At 44.4% G+C, this 22,302-nt stretch overlaps 1 protein-coding gene across 4 annotated transcripts in view; it reads left to right on the forward strand.

The window, feature by feature from the left end:
- Positions 1-22,302, forward strand: part of MARCHF1 (membrane associated ring-CH-type finger 1) — a 508,234-nt gene that overhangs the window by 326,600 nt on the left and 159,332 nt on the right. For all 4 annotated transcript variants that reach the window (XM_063920437.1, XM_063920435.1, XM_063920436.1 and 1 more), the window contains one exon: positions 18,616-18,763. In XM_063920437.1, coding sequence (XP_063776507.1) covers positions 18,616-18,763 — 148 coding nt within the window. The remainder of the gene's footprint in view (positions 1-18,615; positions 18,764-22,302) is intronic.

Below are 22,302 nucleotides of genomic sequence, written 5' to 3' on the forward strand. Positions count from 1 at the left end.
ATCCAAGTAGGCACGTCAGACAGTCCGTACGTATACTGGCAGGAAAAAGAGGCAATTTGGAGGCCCTTGCACAAACTGGCTTTATTCTACCTAAGTTGCCCTCCCTCCAGTGTGTACTCCGAAAGAATGTTTAGTGCAGCCGCTCACCTTGTCAGCAATCGGCGTACGAGGTTACTTCCAGAAAATGTGGAGAAGATGATGTTCATCAAAATGAATTATAATCAATTCCTCCGTGGAGACATTCACCAGCAGCAATTGCCTCCAGAAAGTACACGGGGACCTGAGATGGTGGATTCCAGTGGGGACGAATTAATAATCTGTGAGGAGGGGGATGTACACAGTGAAAGGGGTGAGGAATCGGAGGATGATGATGAGGTGGACATCTTGCCTCTGTAGAGCCAGTTTGTGCAAGGAGAGATTGATTGCTTCTTTTTTGGTGGGGGCCCAAACCAACCAGTCATTTCAGTCACAGTCGTGTGGCACACCCTGTCGCTGAAATGATGGGTTCGTTAAAGTGTGCATGTCCTGTTTATACAACATAAGGGTGGGTGGGAGGGCCCAAGGACAATTCCATCTTGCACCTCTTTTTTCTTTCATTTTTCTTTGCATCATGTGCTGTTTGGGGACAATTATTTTGAAGTGTCATCCTGCCTGACACTGCAGTGCCACTCCTAGATGGGCCAGGTGTTTGTGTCGGCCACTTGTGTCGCTTAGCTTAGCCATCCAGCGACCTTGGTGCGCCTATTTTTTTCTTTGCATCATGTGCTGTCTGGGGACAATTTTTTTGAAGTGCCATCCTGCCTGACACTGCAGTGCCACTCCTAGATGGGCCAGGTGTTTGTGTCGGCCACTTGTGTCGCTTATCTTAGCCATCCAGCGACCTTGGTGCGCCTATTTTTTTCTTTGCATCATGTGCTGTTTGGGGACAATTTTTTTGAAGTGCCATCCTGCCTGACACTGCAGTGCCACTCCTAGATGGGCCAGGTGTTTGTGTCGGCCACTTGTGTCGCTTAGCTTAGTCACACAGCGACCTTGGTGCGCCTCTTTTTTTCTTTGCATCATGTGCTGTTTGGGGACAATTTTTTTGAAGTGCCATCCTGCCTGACACTGCAGTGCCACTCCTAGATGGGCCAGGTGTTTGTGTTGGCCACTTGTGTCGCTTAGCTTAGTTACACAGTGACCTTGGTGCGCCTCTTTTTTTCTTTGCATCATGTGCTGTTTGGGGACAATTTTTTTGAAGTGCCATCCTGCCTGACACTGCAGTGCCACTCCTAGATGGGCCAGGTGTTTGTGTTGGCCACTTGTGTCGCTTAGCTTAGTCACACAGCGGCCTTGGTGCGCCTCTTTTTTTCTTTGCATCATGTGCTGTTTGGGGACAATTTTTTTGAAGTGCCATCCTGCCTGACACTGCAGTGCCACTCCTAGATGGGCCAGGTGTTTGTGTCGGCCACTTGTGTCGCTTAGCTAAGTCACACAGCGACCTTGGTGCGCCTCTTTTTTTCTTTGCATCATGTGCTGTTTGGGGACAATTTTTTGGAAGTGCCATCCTGCCTGACACTGCAGTGCCACTCCTAGATGGGCCAGGTGTTTGTGTCGGCCACTTGTGTCACTTAGCTTAGCCATCCAGCGACCTCGGTGCAAATTGTAGGACTAAAAATAATATTGTGAGGTGTGAGGTGTTCAGAATAGACTGGAAATGAGTGGAAATTATGGTAATTGAGGTTAATAATACTATGGGATCAAAATGACCCCCAAATTCTATGATTTAAGCTGTTTTTTAGTTTTTTGTTAAAAAAAACACCCGAATCCAAAACACACCCGAATCCGACAAAAAAATTTCGGTGAGGTTTTGCCAAAACGCGTCCGAATCCAAAACACGGCCGCGGAACAGAATCCAAAACCAAAACACAAAACCCGAAAAATGTCCGGTGCACATCACTAGTAATAATGTGGAGAATGTTTTCTTGGCACTTTTACATCAACTGAGTAAAGTTTAAATGCCACCGCCAACCTTAGTATTATTGATGAACATGTGCATCTCTTTATGGCCAGAGTCTACCCATCTATTAATGTCTCATGCAGATTGTCATCTCTTACTGGTTTCATGAACATGAGCTCAGTTTAGTGCAGAGGTTCTCAAACTCGGTCCTCAGGACCCCACACAGTGCATATCTTGCAGGTAACCCAGCAAGTGCACAGGTGTATTAATTACTCACTGGCACATTTTAAAAGGTCCACAGGTGAAGCTAATTATTTCACTTGCGATTCTGTGAGGAGACCTGCAAAACATGCACTGTGTGGGGTCCCGAGGACCGAGTTTGAGAACCTGTGGTTTAGTGCATTCCAATTGTCATCTTTTTTAGAGTTGAAACCATCATCTACTGTCTTGGTTAAGATTTAATTTGCAATGAAGTAAATTATGGTTTTAAAGCTGATCATGCATTCATATTGTAAACTGCAGCACAATCAGGATATTAACTTTTGGTTTTATAATCTTTTCTCAAAATTTTGCACAATATATCGAAACTAATTTCAGTAACAACAATTGCTTTAAATGAATTTAATATAACTTAATGTTGACATAATTCACTGATAAATAAATGTATGACATCCAGAAAACATTTTAATAAATGACTACTAAAAACAAGTATATTAAACATTGCCACATTATTGCACGGTGCTTCTTTCATTAAAAACTACTTAACACAAAATTCTGAATATGGCAATGCAGTAATGTTTTCTGTCAGGTAGATGGCAGCAATGTTCCATAAAAGTACAAGCTACAAATCATCTGCTTATATTTTGTACAGGTACTCTGCCACTGTTATTGTTGGGTTTTAATACGCACTACCTTTTTAAAAAGTATCCAAAGATAATTATTTCAACCTAATGAACTGCACAAATTGAGAATATATAAAAGAAACATCAGTGCAGAAGAGAAGCAAAATGCAAAAAAAAAGAACAAAATTACAAAAAATATATATACAAATGTAATAGCCTCACTAGCTGACCATAATGTATAAAGCATTTATTGTGCAGGCAATTCTTGTACCACTCTATCATAACAGTTCTACAGAAATGCAAGGCAATTTATCTTTTTTTTTCCTTAGCACTAAAGGCCAGATGAACTAAGCCTGAAAAGTGATAAATTGCAGTGATACAGTACTAACCAACCAGCTCCTAATTGTCATTTTTCAACCCCAGCTTTTGACATACAGTAGCAGTTAGGAGTTGATTGGCTGGTACATTATCATGGTGAAATGTATTACTTTTTAAGGCTTAGTACATCTCCACTTTCAGTGTGAGATGTACAGTACAGTCAGGAGCGGTTCTTGGTGCGGGCAAGCAGTGCCTGTGCCTGGGGCGCTGTGACCTGGGGGTGCGGCTGCATTCACCCCGCAGGCACCTGCTGCCTACCTGCACCCTGCTCCCTGGCTGCAGCAGATGCCATGGGCTGTGTGGGCGTCCGCTGCAGCCGGCGCACCTGCCAGATACTAGAGGTCATAATTGACCTCCAGTATCTGTGTGGCGCTGCTATGGGAGAGACATCATGACGTCTCTACCATAGAGAGGAGCCCCGAGAGGCCAGACGAATCAGCAGCAGTGGTCGGGAAGCAGGAGTGGGGCAGTGGTAAGTTGTTTTTTGTGTGTGTGTGTGTGTGTGTGTGTGTGTGTGTGTGTGTGTTTGTAACGGCTACTAAGGGGCACAGCAACAGGGAGCACCACTACTGGGGGCACAACTACTGGGAGCATAGCTATAGGGGGCACAACTACTGGGGCAAATCTACTGGGGGCATAGCTACAGGGGGCAAATTAACTGGGGGCATATCTACTGGGGGCACAGCTACTGGGGCCATAGCTACAGGGGGAACAGCTACTGGGGGCACAACTACTTGGGGCACAGCGACAGGGGGCACAACTACAGGGGGCACAACTACTGGGGGCACAGCAACAGGGGGCACAGCTACTGGGGCAAATCTACTGGGGGCATAGCTATAAAGGGCACAACTACTAGGGCAAAATTACAGGGGGCCAATCTACTGGGGGCACAGCTACTGGGGGCATAGCTACAGGGTGCAAATCAACTGGGGCACAACTACTTGGGGCAAATCTACTGGGGGCACAGCTACAGGGGGCATAGCTACTGGGAGCACAACTACTGGGTGCATAACTGTGGCCACGGCCCTACCCTATGAAGTCATGCCCCTATTTTTGACGCAAGCATTCGGCGTGCACTAATTATTTCACCACTGTGGGGAGGAGTGGTGCCAGTGGAAATTTTCGCACTGGGTGCCACAAAGGTGTAGAACCGGCCCTGAGTACAGTATCAAACCGTGGTGAGATATAAAGTGGAGAGAGACAACGAACCAACTAATCTGTCTAACTTCCATTTTACAGGCTTGTGTTTGAAATATGACAGACACTTGGTGCAACTTTATCTTTCTTCAAAGTTGATAAATCTCCCACTAAGGGATTTATTCAACTGATAGTGCTAATTTAGTATCCAACTTGCTGGCAGTAGCATTGGTGAATACTAAAACACTGGAGCAATTCAACATTGTTCTAGTATGGGACAGCTGATCTGAAATTCAACTGTCCTTGCGCTGCTTTATCACTGCTACTTTTGCAGCAGTAAAACTTAACAACCCAGGATTCCAGCCCACGGAAAGGAATAGCATCTGAAGACTGTTCTAAAACGTATGAGTTTTCAGAGTTTGAAGAATTGTGAAAGAAGGAGGTCCCCATACTAGTGTAAATAGGGGTGGTCTTCTGTTTGCCGGCGGCCGGGCTGCCGACGACCAGTATACCGGTGCTGGAATCCCGACCGCCGGCATACCGACCGCCGGCATACCGTCATCTTTTCTTCATCTTGGGGGTCCACGACCCCCTAGAGGGAGAATAGATAGCGTGACGCGCATAGCGCGCCACCGTGCCCGCAGCGTGGTGAGCGCAGTGAGCCCGCAAGGGGCTCATTTGCGCTCGCCCAGCTGTCAGTATGCCGGCAGTCGGGATTCCGGCGACGGTATGCTGGTCGCCGGGAGCACGGCCGCCGGCATACCCTACTACACTCTGTAAATAGTACAGGTTTAGAGGAAAGTACTCTCTTTGTTGGGGCACTAATCCACCACTTATTTTTTGTGGATTAGTACCCCAACAAAGAGAGTAATTTCCCCTAAACCTGTACTATTTACTCTGAATTGACTCTCATGGGAGCACCCTCAATATTGATTGCTGTATCTGCACATATGTAAATCTTTCGTTTGAAGAGAATCCACCCAATCTTTTCCTTTCATGCACTTGGGGTTGCAACACCAGTGTTCAGGTCTTCTCCCCATTTCCTCTTTCCGACATATCAACCCCATGCTAGTGTATTGGGACCATATTCCACTTGACAGGTAAGCAGGAGATTTCAGTGTAATCTCCCATGTTGCCTGTTTAATGCATGATGCTAGCACTTAAATTTTCAAAATAGGTGAAAATGTATATTTTCACTTACTGAATAAGCCCCTAAAAACAAATCCTACATTTCTGCTTACTGAATAAGAGTCAACAGTAGTGTCAGCGCAGGGAAATTTTGCACTCTGTGCTGCCCCACTCATGTGATATCATGAGGTCATGCCAAGTGGGCAGGGCCACCAGCATCTGGAAGTACAGAAATGTCCAGAGTATACTTACAATGGTCTGGGTGACATGGTCCATAAGATACCTGTTTGTGTAGAAATATAACCAATGTCATCATCATACAACAGAGGTTCAAACAGACTTGTGTCATATTCTGCCCTCTGTGTCTATCAGCCACACCATCAGCTACAACTTACATCTCTCAGCCACACCATTATCCCTTCCCTGTGTCTCTCACCCACACTATCATCTCCTTGCATCTCTCAGCCACACCTTCATCTCTTCCCCATGATTTTAAGCCACACCTTCACCTCCTACCTACGTCTCTCAGCCACACCATCAACTCCTCACTGCATCTCTCAGATGCACTATCATCTCCTCCCTGCATCTCTCAAACACAACCTCATCTCCTGCCCTCTGCATCTCTCAGCCACACCATCATCTTCCCCTGTGTCTCTCAGCCACACCATTATCTCCTTCCTGCATCTTTCAGCCACATCATCATATCCCACCTGTGTCTCTCTGCCACGCCATCATCTCCCATCTGCATCTCTCACTATCCCTCTCACTTTGTGTTTCTCAGTCTCCCCCTTCACTCTGTGCCTCTCAGCTTCCCACTCTTCACTCTGCATCTCTCAGCCACACAATCATCTCCCACCTGCTTCTCTCAGGCACATCATCATCTTCTCCCTGCATCTCTCAGCCACACAATCATCTCCCATTTGCGTCTCTCAGCCACACCATTATGTCATCCCTGCATCTTTCAGCCACATCATCATCTATTCCCTGTGTCTCTCAGACACACCATTATCTCCCACCTGCATCTCTCACCACCCCCCTTACTTTGTGTCTCTCAGCCTGCCTCTTTCACTCTGTGCCTCTCAGCCTCCCACTCTTTAATCTGTGTCTTTTGGCCTACTCTCCCTTCACTCTGTGTCTCTGATCCATCCACCCTTCAATCTGTGTCTTTCAGCCTTCACTTCCCTTGTCTCTCAGCCTCCCCATCTACTCTGAGTCTTTCAGTGTTCATCTCCCTTCAATCTTTGTCTCTTAGCGTCCTCCGCCTCTCTCCCCCCTCTGTTCACTAGTAGCCGCACTCACCTGTACACCTGTATGACTATGTGAGCTGGCAGACAGTGAGGTCAGGTCAGACACAGGGCTGACTGTAAATAAGAAATATTTTGGTGGCTGGTGTACACCATGAATGGGAATTTTTCTCACTTTAATGGTAATGCAATACATGCAGAGCCAGCTGAACAGCCAGGAGCTCTTTATCCCTGATGGCATAATTCCGCTCCATAGCTTGAAAATTCTGAAAGAAAATCAAGGATGAATTTCCCTGGAAATCCCTATTGGAAACTACAGCTCTAAACCCTTGGGTGGACACATCTAATGCTAGATAAAAGAGGTAAATGACATATGGCTGTTTTAGGATAGGAGCATCTAAAAAGTTGTTTCAAAAGCTGAAGGCTACTTCAGCCTCTAACTTCTAGCAATTTGTGATTTCCTATTTATGTCTGTGATTATGAAATGTCAATAATAATTACAAAATTCTTGGGAATTTTGTACGACCTTTACACCACAAGGACATGGGCAGTTAATGATTGCAGATAGTTTGTCAGGATCCATTCAAAGTCCAGAATCAAAACTAATATATCCCAAAATGAGCATATCGGGTTGCTCAAATGCAGATATCTCCCATTTACAATATTTATTATTTGAGCGTAGACAAGACCAAACTTCACAGAAGTGCTTGCGATGGGTTTCTAAATCCTTGGAAAATATTAGACTGTTGTCCAGGTATAAGTTGACGTACACATACAGGAGATCCAATAATATTTAATTTATGAACTTCTGGAACACCATCAGGGCATTACTGAGACCAAATGGCATTACTAAATATTCATAATACCTGTCTCAAGTGTACATTTCTCTTCATGTTTGATCCTGGTCAGATTATAGGTCACATATTGTAGGTCCAGTCTTGTAACTATTTTTTTCTTTTAATTCTGTCAACAGCTCAGAGCTTAATGGCACAGATGTGTCCTCTTACATCCTTGCTGCAGTCATGCTAAACCACCATTGAAGTCACGCCATGCTGTGGCAGGACTCGTTAGCACCAAGAATCATTTTTATGCATTTTTTTCAGCAGAAAAACATCTTAGACGTAAAGTAATGCACAAGCAGCTTCTGCTGATTAAAATGATATGCGGCATACCTATATTCTGTGTGTAATTGCGGCTATATCTGCACCCGAAATGCCACATTACAGTGTTTTCCATGAAAACACTGTAGCATAGCATTTTGTATGCAAATACAGTCGCAGTCACACAGAGTATAGGCATGGTGCATATAATTTTAATCATCAGAAACTGCTTGTGCATCCTACATTACTTTGCATCTAAGATGCATTTTTTCGCAGAAAAAAAAAAAAGCTTGGCGCTACTGAGTCACGTTATGCAACTTGTGGCGCACAGAGCAAAGATGTAAGAGGACACATCTGTAGCAGATATCCATCTTTAATTTTGATAGTATTTAATCCTCAATAATTGATGCAAGAGTCTGAGCCCTCCATCCATTATAATTATTCCTTCATGTAATGTATACTGTTAGGTTAATTGGCTCCCAACAAAATTAACCCCAGTGTGTATGTGCATGTGGTAGGGAATATAGATTGTAAGCTCCACTGGGGCAGGGACTGATGTGAATATTCTCTGTAAAGTGCTATGGAATATGTGTGCACTATATAAATAACTGGTAATAAATAAATAAATGTAATTTGCCATAGCTTGATTCTTAGGCAATGATAGTGGAGGAAGTTAACCTGGGATGAGGTCTATAGTATATGCCCACTCCTGGTAAGCAGGGAGCATGTTCATGGTTTGTTTACTTAAAATGTCAGTGAAGGACTGGTAAGGATGGAGGTAAGAGGACTGTTGGTCAGAAAAAGACACCTGGCTGATCCTATACAGGTGAAATACAGGTTGTTTATACCTACAGTGACAATGATCTTGCAAGGAGAGCATTTGAGGCCTGTGCCAGTCCAAAATAGGAGAATGTTGCTGTACCTAGGATGGAATGACCGCAACCAATGATGAGCAGATTTATGGCAGCTGGAATAACTAGGAATATATTGACTGCTTGAGGAGCCAGCTTGTGTGTGCTTCTATTGTGAATGCTCCCCAAACCTAAGAACCACCTTTACACAAAGTGAGATGTGGTCATCTACAGATTAAGGCAGGTACCTGGAGTCTAGTTCATGTTTTACTCCATTAGACCTTGCCAAAAGGTAGCAACAAGGGCCTTATTGTTCCAGAATAAGCAGAAACTAAAGTCCCAAATTGTACAGCATTTTGCCTTACATTATGCATTTCTTGTTTGAGACGTAGAAGAGCTGAGGCTGGTGATGTCACTAATCCAGGTCATCTAATACTGTACTATACTGTAACATAATTCTGAAATAGTGGATCATTACATTCCCATAAAGATGACGTCACTGCTATTGCTTTCTCGGACAGAAGGGAACTCATGTAAACCACCTTGGTCTTGTCTGAAGGAACATTAGTCACTTGGATCTCAAAATCCTGATTGACGGGGAGAGATGGTAAGTATATCTCTCTGTCTCTCTCTCTCTTTCTCTCTCTCTATTTCTCTCTCTATTTCTCTATCCTGGCTGCCGTAATGTGTAAAAAGGGGACGCTGTCTGCCGTAATGTGTAAAAAGGGGGACTCTGCTGTAATTTGTAAAAAAGGGGATGCTGTCTGCCGTAATGTGTAAAAAGGGGGACTCTGCTGTAATTTGTAATAAAGGGGACGCTGTCTGCCGTAATGTGTAAAAAGGGGGATGCTGTCTTCCGTAATGTGTAAAAAAGGGGATGCTGCCTGCCGTAATGTGTAAAAAAGGGGACGCTGTCTGTCGTAATGTGTGAAAAGGGGGACACTGTCTGCCGTAATGTGTAAAAAGGGGACGCTGTCTGCTGTAATGTGTAAAAAGGGGGACGCTGTCTGCCGTAATGTGTAAAAAATGGGATGCTGTCTGCCGTAATGTGTAAAAAAGGGGACGCTGTCTGCCATAATGTGTAAAAAGGGGACTCTGTCTGCCATAATGTGTAAAAAAGGGGACGCTGTCTGCCGTAATGTGTAAAAAGGGGGACTGTCTGCTGTAATGTGTAAAAGGGGCTCTACCTGGTGTAGTGGTGCTACCGTGCAGTGTAATTTGAATAATGGAGACTACTGTGCACCGTAGTATGAATTGGTATTATTTTGTGGCCACGCCCCTTCCCCATGAAGCCATGCCCCTATATATTTTTTGCACGCCTACGGCGCGCACTGCCCCTATCTTGCGTGGGGGGCGCCAATGCCGTTTCTTGCACACAGCGCTAAAATGCCTAGTTACGGCACTGCCTTCATACTTCAGGGGTTAAGGAATGCAGATGGAGTATGATGTGATAATAAGAGCTGCTGTGACAACTGGTGTACTGTGTGCAGAATATATTGGAGTAGTGGAGAGGGCCTGCAATGCATCCATCAAATGTATTAACATCTGGAGATACAGCAGAACCCAAGCTTGATCAGATTCTTGCTTATGATGAAATACTTGACCAAATGTAATGAGATGGTGGGAAGGAACAATTTGCTTCTGATAACTCTTATATAAAGGCACATTTATATGTAAGTGATGCTGTACCATAGAGTTGTGGACCACTAATCCACATTACATAAATAAAAAAACTTTTTCGGGACCTCTATAATGTTATGTGGGTTCTGATTTGCATACTTGAGCAGAATATAGACTGTGCTATCAGATCTTCCAGGTCTTACCTTGAATGCGATAGTCACCTGGACGGACCATCCAGTTATATTTGTGATATTTTTATTACAGCCTTCCCTTGCTTTGTAATAGTCTGATATATTTATTTTCAGTTGTACAGGCAGAGTCTTAAGGTGCATACACACGGAGAGATTTTGGCTATGAGAGATTTTGACTGAGAGATTTCCCTTGAACTGGCAGTAGGAGATTTTGACTAACTTTACCAGAGATTTTGTCTAACTATGCAAGAGATTTTGGCTATGGGAGATTTTGGCTATGGGAGATTTTGACTATCTCATTTAAATAAGGGGATGAGTGGGGGAGTGTCATATATAGGACGATTTTACAGGGTGGCTGGTATTTAAATAGCTAAAAGTTTTTTTTTTAAATTGCGTGGGGTCCCCCCTCCTATGTATAACCAGCCTCGGGCTCTTTGAGCCAGTCCTGGTTGTTAAAATGCAGAGGAAAAAATTAGTAGGGTTCCCCCATATTTAGACAACCAGCACCGGGCTCTGCGTCTGGTCCTGGTTTAAAAAATACGGGGGACAAAAGACATAGGGGTCCCCCGTATTTTACAAACCAGCACCGGGCTCCACTAGCCAGGGAGATAATGCCACAGCCGGGGGGACACTTTTATATTGGTCCCTGCGGCTGTGCCATTACCCCCCCCCAACTAGTCACCCCTGGCCGGGGTACACTGGAGTGAGGACCCCTTAAATCAAGGGGTCCCCCCTCCAGCCACCCAAGGGCCAGGGGTGAAGCCCGAGGCTGTCCCCCCCATCCGTGGGCGGTGGATGGGAGGCTGATAGCCTTTCAAAATGACATAAAAAGAATAGTGTCTTTTGCTGTGGAACTAGAAGTCCCAGCAAGCCTCCACCGCATGCTGGTACTTGGAGAACCACAAGTACCAGCATGCGGGGAAATAACGGGCCCGCTGGTACCTGTAGTTCCACAACAAAAGAAATGCCCAAATAAAAACACAACTCACACACCGTGAAAGTAAAACTTTATTTAAACACACTTACACACTCACACATACTTACCTACATCCCACGCCGCCAATCACGTCCCCTTGTCCAGTAGAATCCAATAGGGGTACCTGTAGTAAAAAAAAAAACCACACCTATTATCCAATGGAGTTCGTCCCACTTCGTCCCAGTAGTGTCAGGTCTGAGGGGTGAGGGGATGGCTGCACAGTGGGATGGCGCTGAGTGTGTCCCTGTAGCCGAGCGACGCACATAGTGTTTAATATTACATCCTCCATACACAGTGCAGGCACCCTGGTCAGCCCCCTTTCCCTCCGCACAAGACAGCGCATGCACCTCCACACCCAAACAGCGCATTTACCTTCACCCTCCCTTCACACACAGACAACAGACAGCGCCAGCACCTTCCCTCCACAGATGACAGTGCCAGCGCCCTCCCTTCACACACAGACAACAGACAGCGCAGGCACCCCCACCCTTCCTCCACATACAGAGGGTGCAGGCACCCCCCCCCCCAATAGCCAGACATGACAGTACCACCAACCCTCACCCCCATAGACAGACAGGCACCTTCTCCATCCCCCACCCCCCTACTGACAGGCAGAACAGCACCTTCTCCATCCGACACCCCCCAATGACAGATAGAACAGCGCCTTCTCTCCCTCCCATCCCCCCCCCCCCACCTCCCGCTGGCAGGCAGAACAGCACCTTCTCCATCCGACACCCCCCATTGACAGACAGACCTGCACCTGCTCCCTCCCCCGTGACTTCCAGCCCCAATTGACGGACAGCACTCCAACATCATGCCCATGCCCTCCGATAGACTGGCGGGACAACAGCAAGCAGCATATCCGCCGCCCGCCCCCCCCCCCCCCCCCCCTCATAGCACCATCTCCGTCTCTCTCCCCACCCACTTCCTCCTCACGGACGTCAGCTGCTCCCACTATAAGCCACTACACAGGGAAACACTGTGCGGCCAGTAACCGCCGTTTCTGATACACAGCACATCCCACTCCGGCCATTCTTCACCCCCCGGAACGGACACTGCACAGCGGCCATTCCTCCCCCTCCGTTCCCCCGGACCGCAGACACTACAGAGCGGCCAGGGGACGGACAGTACAGAGTTCCTCTCTCATCCCTCCCGCGGACCGGACACGACACTACAGTCTCTCCACCCGGACCGGACACAGACCACAATATACTCATGTATTCGGCTTGGAATGCTGCTATGCTGTTCCCTCTTCTTCAGCCTCCGCGCACTGAGGTAAAAGGGGCGGCGGAGAGTGGCTTAACATCGCTATCGCTGGGAAAAATCGCTGGCCACTTAAAATATGAGCGATTTTAACTAACTTTTGCAGCGACATAGCCAAAATTGACTTGCCTGCACTGACTATTTTTCCCAGCAATAGCGACCTGGCGGGGACGCGCATCGCTATCGCTGCCTGTGTACACACGGAGCGATATGCACTTACTTTCTGAGCGATTTTGACTATATAGTCAAAATCGCTCAGTTATATTGCTCCGTGTGTATGCACCTTTTAGAGGAGCTCATAGTTGTTTAGAGAATGTATAACATCAGTGGAGGGCAGAAAGTTCAGAGTATGTTCTTCACATGGCTTCATTTAAAGCCTAGTAAGTCATTCAAGTTTCTAAAAACAAGTATTAATGAGTCAAAGTGAAGGATATTTTCATGTAGTTTTCAAATCTGTTAAATTCAGCAGATAATTTCACATTAAAATGTGCAGAAATAAATAATGTTTAAGCCAGCGACCTGAAGAGATTGTGCTAACTTATTTTCTCTGAGAGATTTATAAAACACCATGAGTTCCACTAAGCCCTTGAAAATAAAGAAATTGACTGTTACAAAGCAAGGAAGGTTATAAACTATGCGTATGTATGTAAATGTTTTCATATTGGAATTCCTACTGCTAAGAATCTATTATTATACTGTAACTTGTACGGAATTTTAGTTTTTGAGAGAAATGGCTTTATTCAGAGTTATATACAAGTTGGCTGCAGATGTAGCCACATTATGGTCCGTATTCAATAGCTGTCCAGTCCTTTCCAACAGAAAGGACCTGACAGCACTCTATTCAATGCTGGGCCAAACCTGTCAGTGTCAATCTGACTTTTTTAAAAGTCAGATTGACATTGTCGGAAATGGGGCTAAAACCTGTCAGGTTTGGCCCCGCTTTCGTCAATACATGTGGCTCGGTGGCTGAAGCCGCCGATCTGCATGTATTCCGACATCATTCCGACTTGTCGGAAAAACTGAGCCCGGACTGAATAGGTCGGAACCCCTTCTGACCTATTCCAGTCGGAAACTGCCGTCCTTACAACAAGAGGCAGTTTTCAAGTCTAATTGAATACACCCCTATGTGCTCGGAAGTGAACCTGTATTCAGAGTTGGTCACAGCCAGTCCTATATCTTGTGCAAGAGATCCATCTGAAATCAGATGATGCCAGCTCCGGTATTCTGATCAGTGTTGGGATTCCGGCATCTGACTTTTGACAGCCAGGATCCCAACTGCCAGGATTCTGACTGGATCCCCTTTTACCAACCTCTCAATCAGCCAGGGAGAATGTACTTTTTTGTTCACTATAAAATGTAACATTTTTATGTTTTTTACAACATTTTTCATTTTAGTTGAGGACATTAGACTTATTCTAGTGGAAATTATCTTATGTACAAATAAAATCCATGGTGTTAGAGCAAACTTTGACCATGTTGCACTGGCTGCATTGCAGTGTGGGAAATTACCAGTGTTCTACTGTACAAGGTTCTTTCATGTATCATCCTATGATTCACTTTGATTGAATCTCTACAAGAAATGCCTAACACTAAATCTGACCACATAAACTTTAATATTGTCCAGTTTGCAGTTGCATTTGGTGACAAATAGCTGCTATAGTATGTCTGAATGACAGGCATTGTCACTAGTCTCTGCAGTTAAGTAGGGAAGGTTTGGGCAAAGGCATTTCAGTAAAAGTAACAAGTGCAGTGACAATACAGTATCTAGATTTTCTTTATCACAGCATAGTAAGAGGATAACCAAGTTTCTTGTATGACATAACTATCCCAAATTCATTTTCAGTTTCGATAAAAAAAACTAAAAAAAAAACACAAAAATGCTTAAGAGTGGAGGTATGTTTGGAGAATTAACATTCCTTTGTGAGCGCAATGCTTACGCAGATTTATTCACCTCACTAGCTGATTGGTCTGCCATAAGTCAGCTATATATACGTCATCAATGTCCTTCCCAGGGCCTCGATGTCTGCTAAATAGAACACCCAGTTAAATAGCAGATGAAAAAGTAATGCTTTTATTATCAAGATGCATAACACATTAAGATTAAATGCTAAAGTTATTTCACTATTGTTAAGTAGAGGCATGACCCCCCTTTCTGCATACCATTGTGGACACTTTATACTCTCTATTCCTCATTGTGACTCATTGACATACACCTTTATTATTCTCGTGAAGCTTTAGTAAAAATATTTTTGAATAAAAAAGATGAATGACACAAAAATGTCAGCCAAGATTCAATCAACCCCTCAGCTCAACACAGAGTTGCAGTCATGTGACTGCTGCAGAGTTCAGCACATTCTAACAATAACAAGTAGGGCAGTCTTAAAATAAAATATGGTAATATCAATCTAAAATATTACTGTGATATAGAAATGGAATGCTGTAACTGCTGACACTGATTTAATGGACAGCTTAAGTAACTTAAGGCATTTAACTATAGTGCAGTATCAATGTAGGAAAAAGGACAATGATGAGTGATACAATGAAAACATTTTGTTCCTGATTTCTGTTATTTTTACATATTTGTTACTCGTAATTGTTTCATATCTTCAAACAAAATTGAGCAAGAAAAAATACACCAGGTACAGTTTTTAAATGATCATTTAAATTTATTGAAGGAAAAAAGTCACCCATGACCCTGTGGAAATGGTAATTGCCCTATTAGTTACTCATTCTAGTGTACAAAATTGAATTCATGTTCCCAATGGGACAATTATAACACAGGAGTATCAGTGCAAATAACAGATGATTAAAGTGACATACAACACATTATAATGAAGTAAATAAACACATAGGTTTATTGATTAATTAATTTTCTATTTTTATTAGCAGCAGGGGGCAGAATTTCCCCAATTATAATTTTAAACAAAGAACAAAATATTGGCTCTCTTATTAACATATATAAGTTTGATGCTGATGTCGGACAACTGGAATGATGATTAAACTATTAATCTGCATATTCAGCATTTTAAATTCAATAACTATTCTGTTCATGAGAATAGATAAGCAGATATCAACAGTTCTCTTTGTGTAGTACGTTGATACATATTGCTCCATTATATGCTATCTTTCAAGGCTTTTGGCTTGAGTAATACAAAGACATACTGTACACAGGTTTACACAAATGGCCACAATACTGTATATGGCAAGAGTCACATATCCACTGTCATTAAACCCTACTGGTCCACTTGATAATTTGGGTTCAGTTAGACTAGACACAATCAGGCTTCATTACTGCCATCCATGTTGAATCTAAACATCACTTAAATAGAACCTTCCAGCAATGTGTAGTTGGCAAAAATTTCACATCAAGCAGCACAGTATGCCACAATACGAAGAAATTTCAGATTGGATGAGACAGAAATATACTGAAATGTATTATTCTGTAAAGGGTTACAAAGCCATTCCTTAGGCTCTGCGACTCCAGCGAACCACAGTGAGAGCTATTATCTCCAAATGGAGAAAATGTGTAACAGTGGTAATTCCTCCCAGAAGAAATGCAGGGCTTGCTCACCTCAGTTAATATCAGTGTTCATGATTCTATCATAAGCTGGGCAAAAACGATATCCATGTTGGAGTTTCAAGGTGAAAAGCATTGCTGACCAAGAGAAACATAAAGGTCTGTCTCACATTTGTATTAAAACACAATGCTGACCCCCAAGACTTGTAGGGCTAATTTTCTGTGGACTGATGAGACAAAATTGGAATGTTTTAGAAAATAGTGTCCCTTTAAATCTGACATAAATCTAACACAGCATTCCACAATAAGAACATAACAATAGCAGTCAAACATGGTGGTGGTGGTAGTGTGATGCTATGAAGATGCTTTGCTGTGTCAGGACCTTGATGACTTACCATTATTTTAAAGACATGAATTCTGCTCTCTATCAGAGAATTTGGAGAGATAATGTCCAGTCATCAGTGATCTGAAACTCAAGCGCAATTGGGTTATGGAGCAAGACAATGGTCCAAACCATAATAATATGTCCACATAATAATGTGTCCACCTCTGAATGGCTACACTACAGCAGCATGGGTGCACCCCCACAGCTAGATCTGGCACAAGTGGGCCTCAAAAAATGGTCTTGTAGGCTGCATATCACTGTTTTAGAGTATGTATGGATCTTTATTAATCTCCCTCTGTGCATAACTAGGAATGTGTATGTGCCCTAAGCATGGAGTTTGTAGCTACATACTTCTTGGAAAAAATCATGCAACAGCCCTTTTCAGTATATTCACTATATTATGCAAGACAATGCTATGGTACAAATGTACTAGTGAGTTGGCTCTTTTAATTGTCCACACATACTTGCACAAAAAAATTGTTACAATTATATCTCCATTATTCAATCACATTATCAGCTCCATTAAAACATCGCAGAGGTCTAATTTCCATTTAACTACGCTCTGAATTGCCACAAAACACAAGTTTCACAAAAAAAAACAACATTTTTACGCAGGTATTCAACTGGCACCTACTGTATTTTGAAATGAATATCTATTTGGTCGCAGTTAATTTCCCGAATGACGGGATCCCGGCGGATGAAATACCGATGCCGGAATCCTGACAGCAGGGAAAATGCCGGCGTTCAAAAGTCTCGACTGTTGCCCGGTATTCCAACTCAGGTGGTGGTTGCCACAACCTGAGGATGAATATAGTAGTGTGTCAAGCAAAGCTCGCCACTGAGCTTGAGATCGGGATTCCAGCAATAGTCTCCTGAACGCCGGGATCCTGACGTTCGGGATTTCATACCTAATCCATCTCTTTTGTGTGGTTCTTTCTTTAAATAATAAAATTAAGTATAATTATTAGTAATAGTAGAGGTAGTAGTAGTAGTAGTAGTATTTTTTTTGTTGTGAAATAAAGTAAGGGCCTTGTACTTGAATGGCAATATTCTGCTGCTTTCTAGGCGGGATGCAGTCAGTTTACTGGCTGTTGGTAGCCTGCCATTCAGGAAACCAATGCCAGAATCCTGAAACCTGGTGATATACCAAATGTCGGAATCCCGACACCCACCCAGTATTCCCACTCGGTTGGTGGGTCCATGTCACCAACCGTTTGGGATTAGAACCTGTGGCAAGCATAGCAAGCCACCGGGCCCGATGCGTGGCAAGCTCACTCGCTGCCAGGATTCTGGCAGACAGGATGCCGCTGTCAGTATAGTGACAGCCGGCATCCCATCCGCCGGAATATTGTGTGTATCCTGTCTAGGCATAGCATATTGCAATGGCAGTTATCCTCCATATTACTCAAAGAAACTATCCTGAATAATAATGTATTCTGGCCCTCATTCCGAGTTGTTCGCTCGCAAGCTGCTTTTAGCAGCTTTGCATACGCTAAGCCGCCGCCTACTGGGAGTGAATCTTAGCATAGTAGATTTGCGAACGAAAGATTAGCAGATTTGCGAATAGACAGTTCTTAGCAGTTTCTGAGTAGCTCGAGACTTACTCTGCCACTGCGATCAGTTCAGTCAGTTTCGTTCCTGGTTTGACGTCACAAACACACCCAGCGTTCGCCCAGACACTCCTGCGTTTTTCCCAGAAACGGCAGCGTTTTTTCGCACACACTCATAAAACGGCCAGTTTCCGCCCAGAAACACCCACTTCCTGTCAATCACACTACGATCACCAGAACGGAGAAAAAACCTTGTAATGCCGTGAGTAAAATACCTAACTTAATAGCAAATTTATTTGGCGCAGTCGCACTACGGACACTGCGCATGCGCATTAGCGACTAATCGCTCCATTGCGTAAAAAAAAATAACGAGCGATCAACTCGGAATGACCACCTCTGTACAGAATAACACGTTACATATTATCAGCAGAGTATATTACAATATCTCTTAAAAATTTCATGCAATATTAATTATTTTTTATCTTTTATTTCAGTGGGAAAAACTACAGATGACAAAAAGTGAGAGGCGGAAAATAGTCTGTTCTGTAACATTTCACATAATTGCCATTACATGTGTAGTATGGTCTTTGTACGTGCTTATAGACCGAACAGCAGAGGAAATCAGGCAAGGAAATGACAATGGTAAGAACGTTTCTACAAAATTGTACATACAGTACTTCAACAGCAATATACAGTACATCAGCAAATATTGGATTTTAGGGGGTATACAGTTTGTAATATATGAATTAAAATTGTCTCTCCAGATGTACATGAGAAATATAAAATGTGTAAGGTGCTGATTGTTAAAGCAAAATAAGTGCTAACCTTAAATTGTGGTATATGGCATACTGATGTAAAAGGAACTGAGGGGCAGATGTATAATCCGTCGTTATGGGAGGGAAGAGGTATGAGTGCACGTTATATGCACTATATCCCTTCCACCCCCTCCCCTCACATGTAATAGTTACATTTTCAGCATTGCACACACTGTTGAAACTCTTTTTATAATATCCTATATAATAAAAGGCTAACACTGTTCCTCACCTCTGTTATGCGCGAAGGCGGCCACTAGAGGCTACCTGACGGATATGATTGCTTCTTTGTGTGCTGCAAGCTATCACATATGAAAGCGATACTTCGGGAGATATTACAGCCTCCTAACCTACCGCTGTTAATATTAATAATATTGATCTCACTGTTTCACACTTGCTGCATATCGAGTTAGAGTGCTGGGGATAGAGAAAGTGGGGGTGGGGCAGATAGGGACTGGGGGAGAAAGAGAGAGGGTGGGAGGGTTGGGGCAGATAGGGACCCGGGGGAGAGAGGGGAGGGTTTAAGGTAGATAGGTACTGGGGAGAGAGTGGCATTTCGGGGCATATAGGGACAGTGGAGAGAGAGATGCAGATTTTTTAAATATAGTATTGCATATCTATATATTTAACACGCTGCTCCTCACCTCTGTGGTGCCACTGCAGGTCACTATAGGGTGTCCACTGGAGTTCCGTTCGTGACACGGACACACACACACACACACACACACACACACACACACACCATATACTGCCCATATATACACTGTACCCCCATCCTCTTTCTGTATTCTGCAGTCCCCACCATATACTGCCCCTATATATACCCTGCACCCCCATTACCCTCCATATAATGCCCCTATATACAGGGCACCCCCTGCCTCCATATATTGCTCTCGCCAATTACTGCATACTCTGAACCCCCTCCTCTATACACTGTGCTGCAACCCCATGTTACTTGCCATCCCGGGACTCTGCAACAAGTAGCAACAGTAACCAGGAAACAGATGGTGGAACTACCAGACGGTCCCACAGCACTCAGAGCGGAGTCAACGGGGACACATGTGGCCACTTACCAGAAAGGGGACAAGGTGAATCAGTGCAGCAGAAAGGGGTGAGACCCTGTGTGGGGTGAGCAGTGCAGTGACGATGAGGAAGAGGAGTCAGTGTTGAGGCTGCAGATGATAAGGGTAAGGAGGAGGCAGAAAACCTGCTCAGCTGCTTTATATGTACTGCACACAGTGGAGGTGCGGGGTCCTGTGCTCACCCCTCCCACACCCTGCACAGGTCATGCTCTGACCCCTCTGACCAGCTGATGGTAGCTACTGGCCTCCTCTATGCACAGACTGGCTGAGAGCTGTACAAGGACTGGTGATCTTACACATGGCAGTGCTGGTATATGTAGTGCAGCATCATCATTGCCTGCCCATCACAGATCTCTCTCTCTCTCATCTAATATATATATATATATATATATATATAATGGTGTTTGATGCCCGGCACTCCTGGTCCTTAACGGCAATTGCCTGGGTGCCCTCCGCTCCAAATCAGGTAACACTAAGACAAATAGCAGCGTCACTCCAGGACTTTGAAAAAAATCTTTGTGTGTTTATTGAATCACTGTTCCAACGTTTCGGGGTCCGTAACCCCTTTGTCAAGGTGTGAATGAGTGTAAGTGACAAACCTCTTACCTTTAAAGCTGTGCTCCACCACGTGTCAGGCAGATTCCTCCCCGCGCTGCTCATCCGCTCCGGGACCTGAGGGTTTCCGGCGCTGGGCTGGTGACGCCACGTCCGCGCCGTCTCACCGCTTCCGGTCTCCCGTTGCTATGGCATTGCGTCTGGCTCCTGGCTCGGTTGCCTAGGCGACCCTGCCGTTTACCATTGCGCTGCTGCGCCGGGGCCTACAGGTGCAAAATAGTGACAATAGTGACTGTTTATTTATAAACATGCCTACATGGTAATGGCAATAGGGATGACCCTCTTTGGAATAAAACATTCATCATAAAATATCTTAACTTCTAAGCTATGTCATAATAGGCTGCAGGATTAACTATGTCGACTAAATCCACCACCTCTAGTAAGAATAGAATGTTAATAGAGATAAATCAATTAGAATAAATCATGGGAGGTTGTTAGTAGCCCAGTCACCCTTTACTCCTAATCACCCGTGAATCTATACAATGTAGTTGAGTACAGTAACGAGACGGGGATTATCCATGAATTCTCTTGGTTCCTCATTTCCCCAGCGTGTTCCAGAGGATTTGATCATTGAGGCCCTTCGGTCTGATTGTCTCTAGTTTAAAGATCCATCTTGCCTCCAGCTTCAGCAACTTGCCATGTCTATCTCCCCCTCTTATACTACTGGGCACATGATCGATCACCATGTGCTTTAATGAGCTAAGAGGGTGTTGTTTATCTACAAAGTGCTGGGCGACAGGTTGCTCTGATTTCCCACTCTTAATTGCCGCTGTGATGGCAGAGCGATGTAGTGCCATTCGTTGGCGTAGATCTCTAATGGTTTTGCCCACGTAGCCTAGTCCACATGGGCACATGATAAGGTATATAATATGTGTAGTAGTACAGGTCACCACATGGTTGATTTTGAAGTCCCGATTTTTGCTAGGGTGTTTGAACGTGTTTCCTACCATCATGTACTTGCATGTAGTACATCCCAAGCATTTGTAACATCCCGGTGCTTAACTCAGGAAATTCCTTGGTGCTTCAGTGCCGAAGCCAGTGATGTCTGCATGCACCACGTTATCTTTGATGCTTTTTCCCTTAGTGAAGCAACACATGGGCCTTTTAGATTTGAAGCAACTGAGTTTATCGTCACTTGCCACTATGGGCCATAACGCTCTCGTGGCTCTTTGGGCAATCGGGCTGGAAGTGCTGAATTTGCTTGTCCAGGTTATCACTTCTTTGGGACTCCTCTCGGCCTTAGAGAGCAACTTTTTCCGTTCCAGGTTCAGGACTTCCATTTTTTGTTCCTGTAGCAACCTTACATCGTATCCTCTTATTCGAAACCTCTCTACCACTTTGTTCAGTTCAGCCTCTAAAGTAGCATGATCGCTGTGGATTCTGGCTGTTCTCAATAGTTTAAATTTAGCACATCTAAGATCAGCCCAGCACAGGGCTAGTCCATCCCGCATGTCAGGCCCGACTGCCCCCCCTGCAGAAGTACAAAAGCATTGCACAGCGGCGATGCTTTTATACTTCAGGAGTAGCTCCCAGCCAGCGCAGCTCCTAAATGCTGGCAGGAGCTACTTGTCGCTGTGAAGGTCACTGCGGCTGCGTGTGACATCACGCAGACACCGCGGCCTACCTCCCCCAAAGGTCCGGGCATGCCTGTGTTGCCCGGACTGTGCCCCCT

The sequence above is a fragment of the Pseudophryne corroboree genome, chromosome 1, assembly GCF_028390025.1.
Source record: "Pseudophryne corroboree isolate aPseCor3 chromosome 1, aPseCor3.hap2, whole genome shotgun sequence".
Taxonomy (NCBI): domain Eukaryota; kingdom Metazoa; phylum Chordata; class Amphibia; order Anura; family Myobatrachidae; genus Pseudophryne; species Pseudophryne corroboree.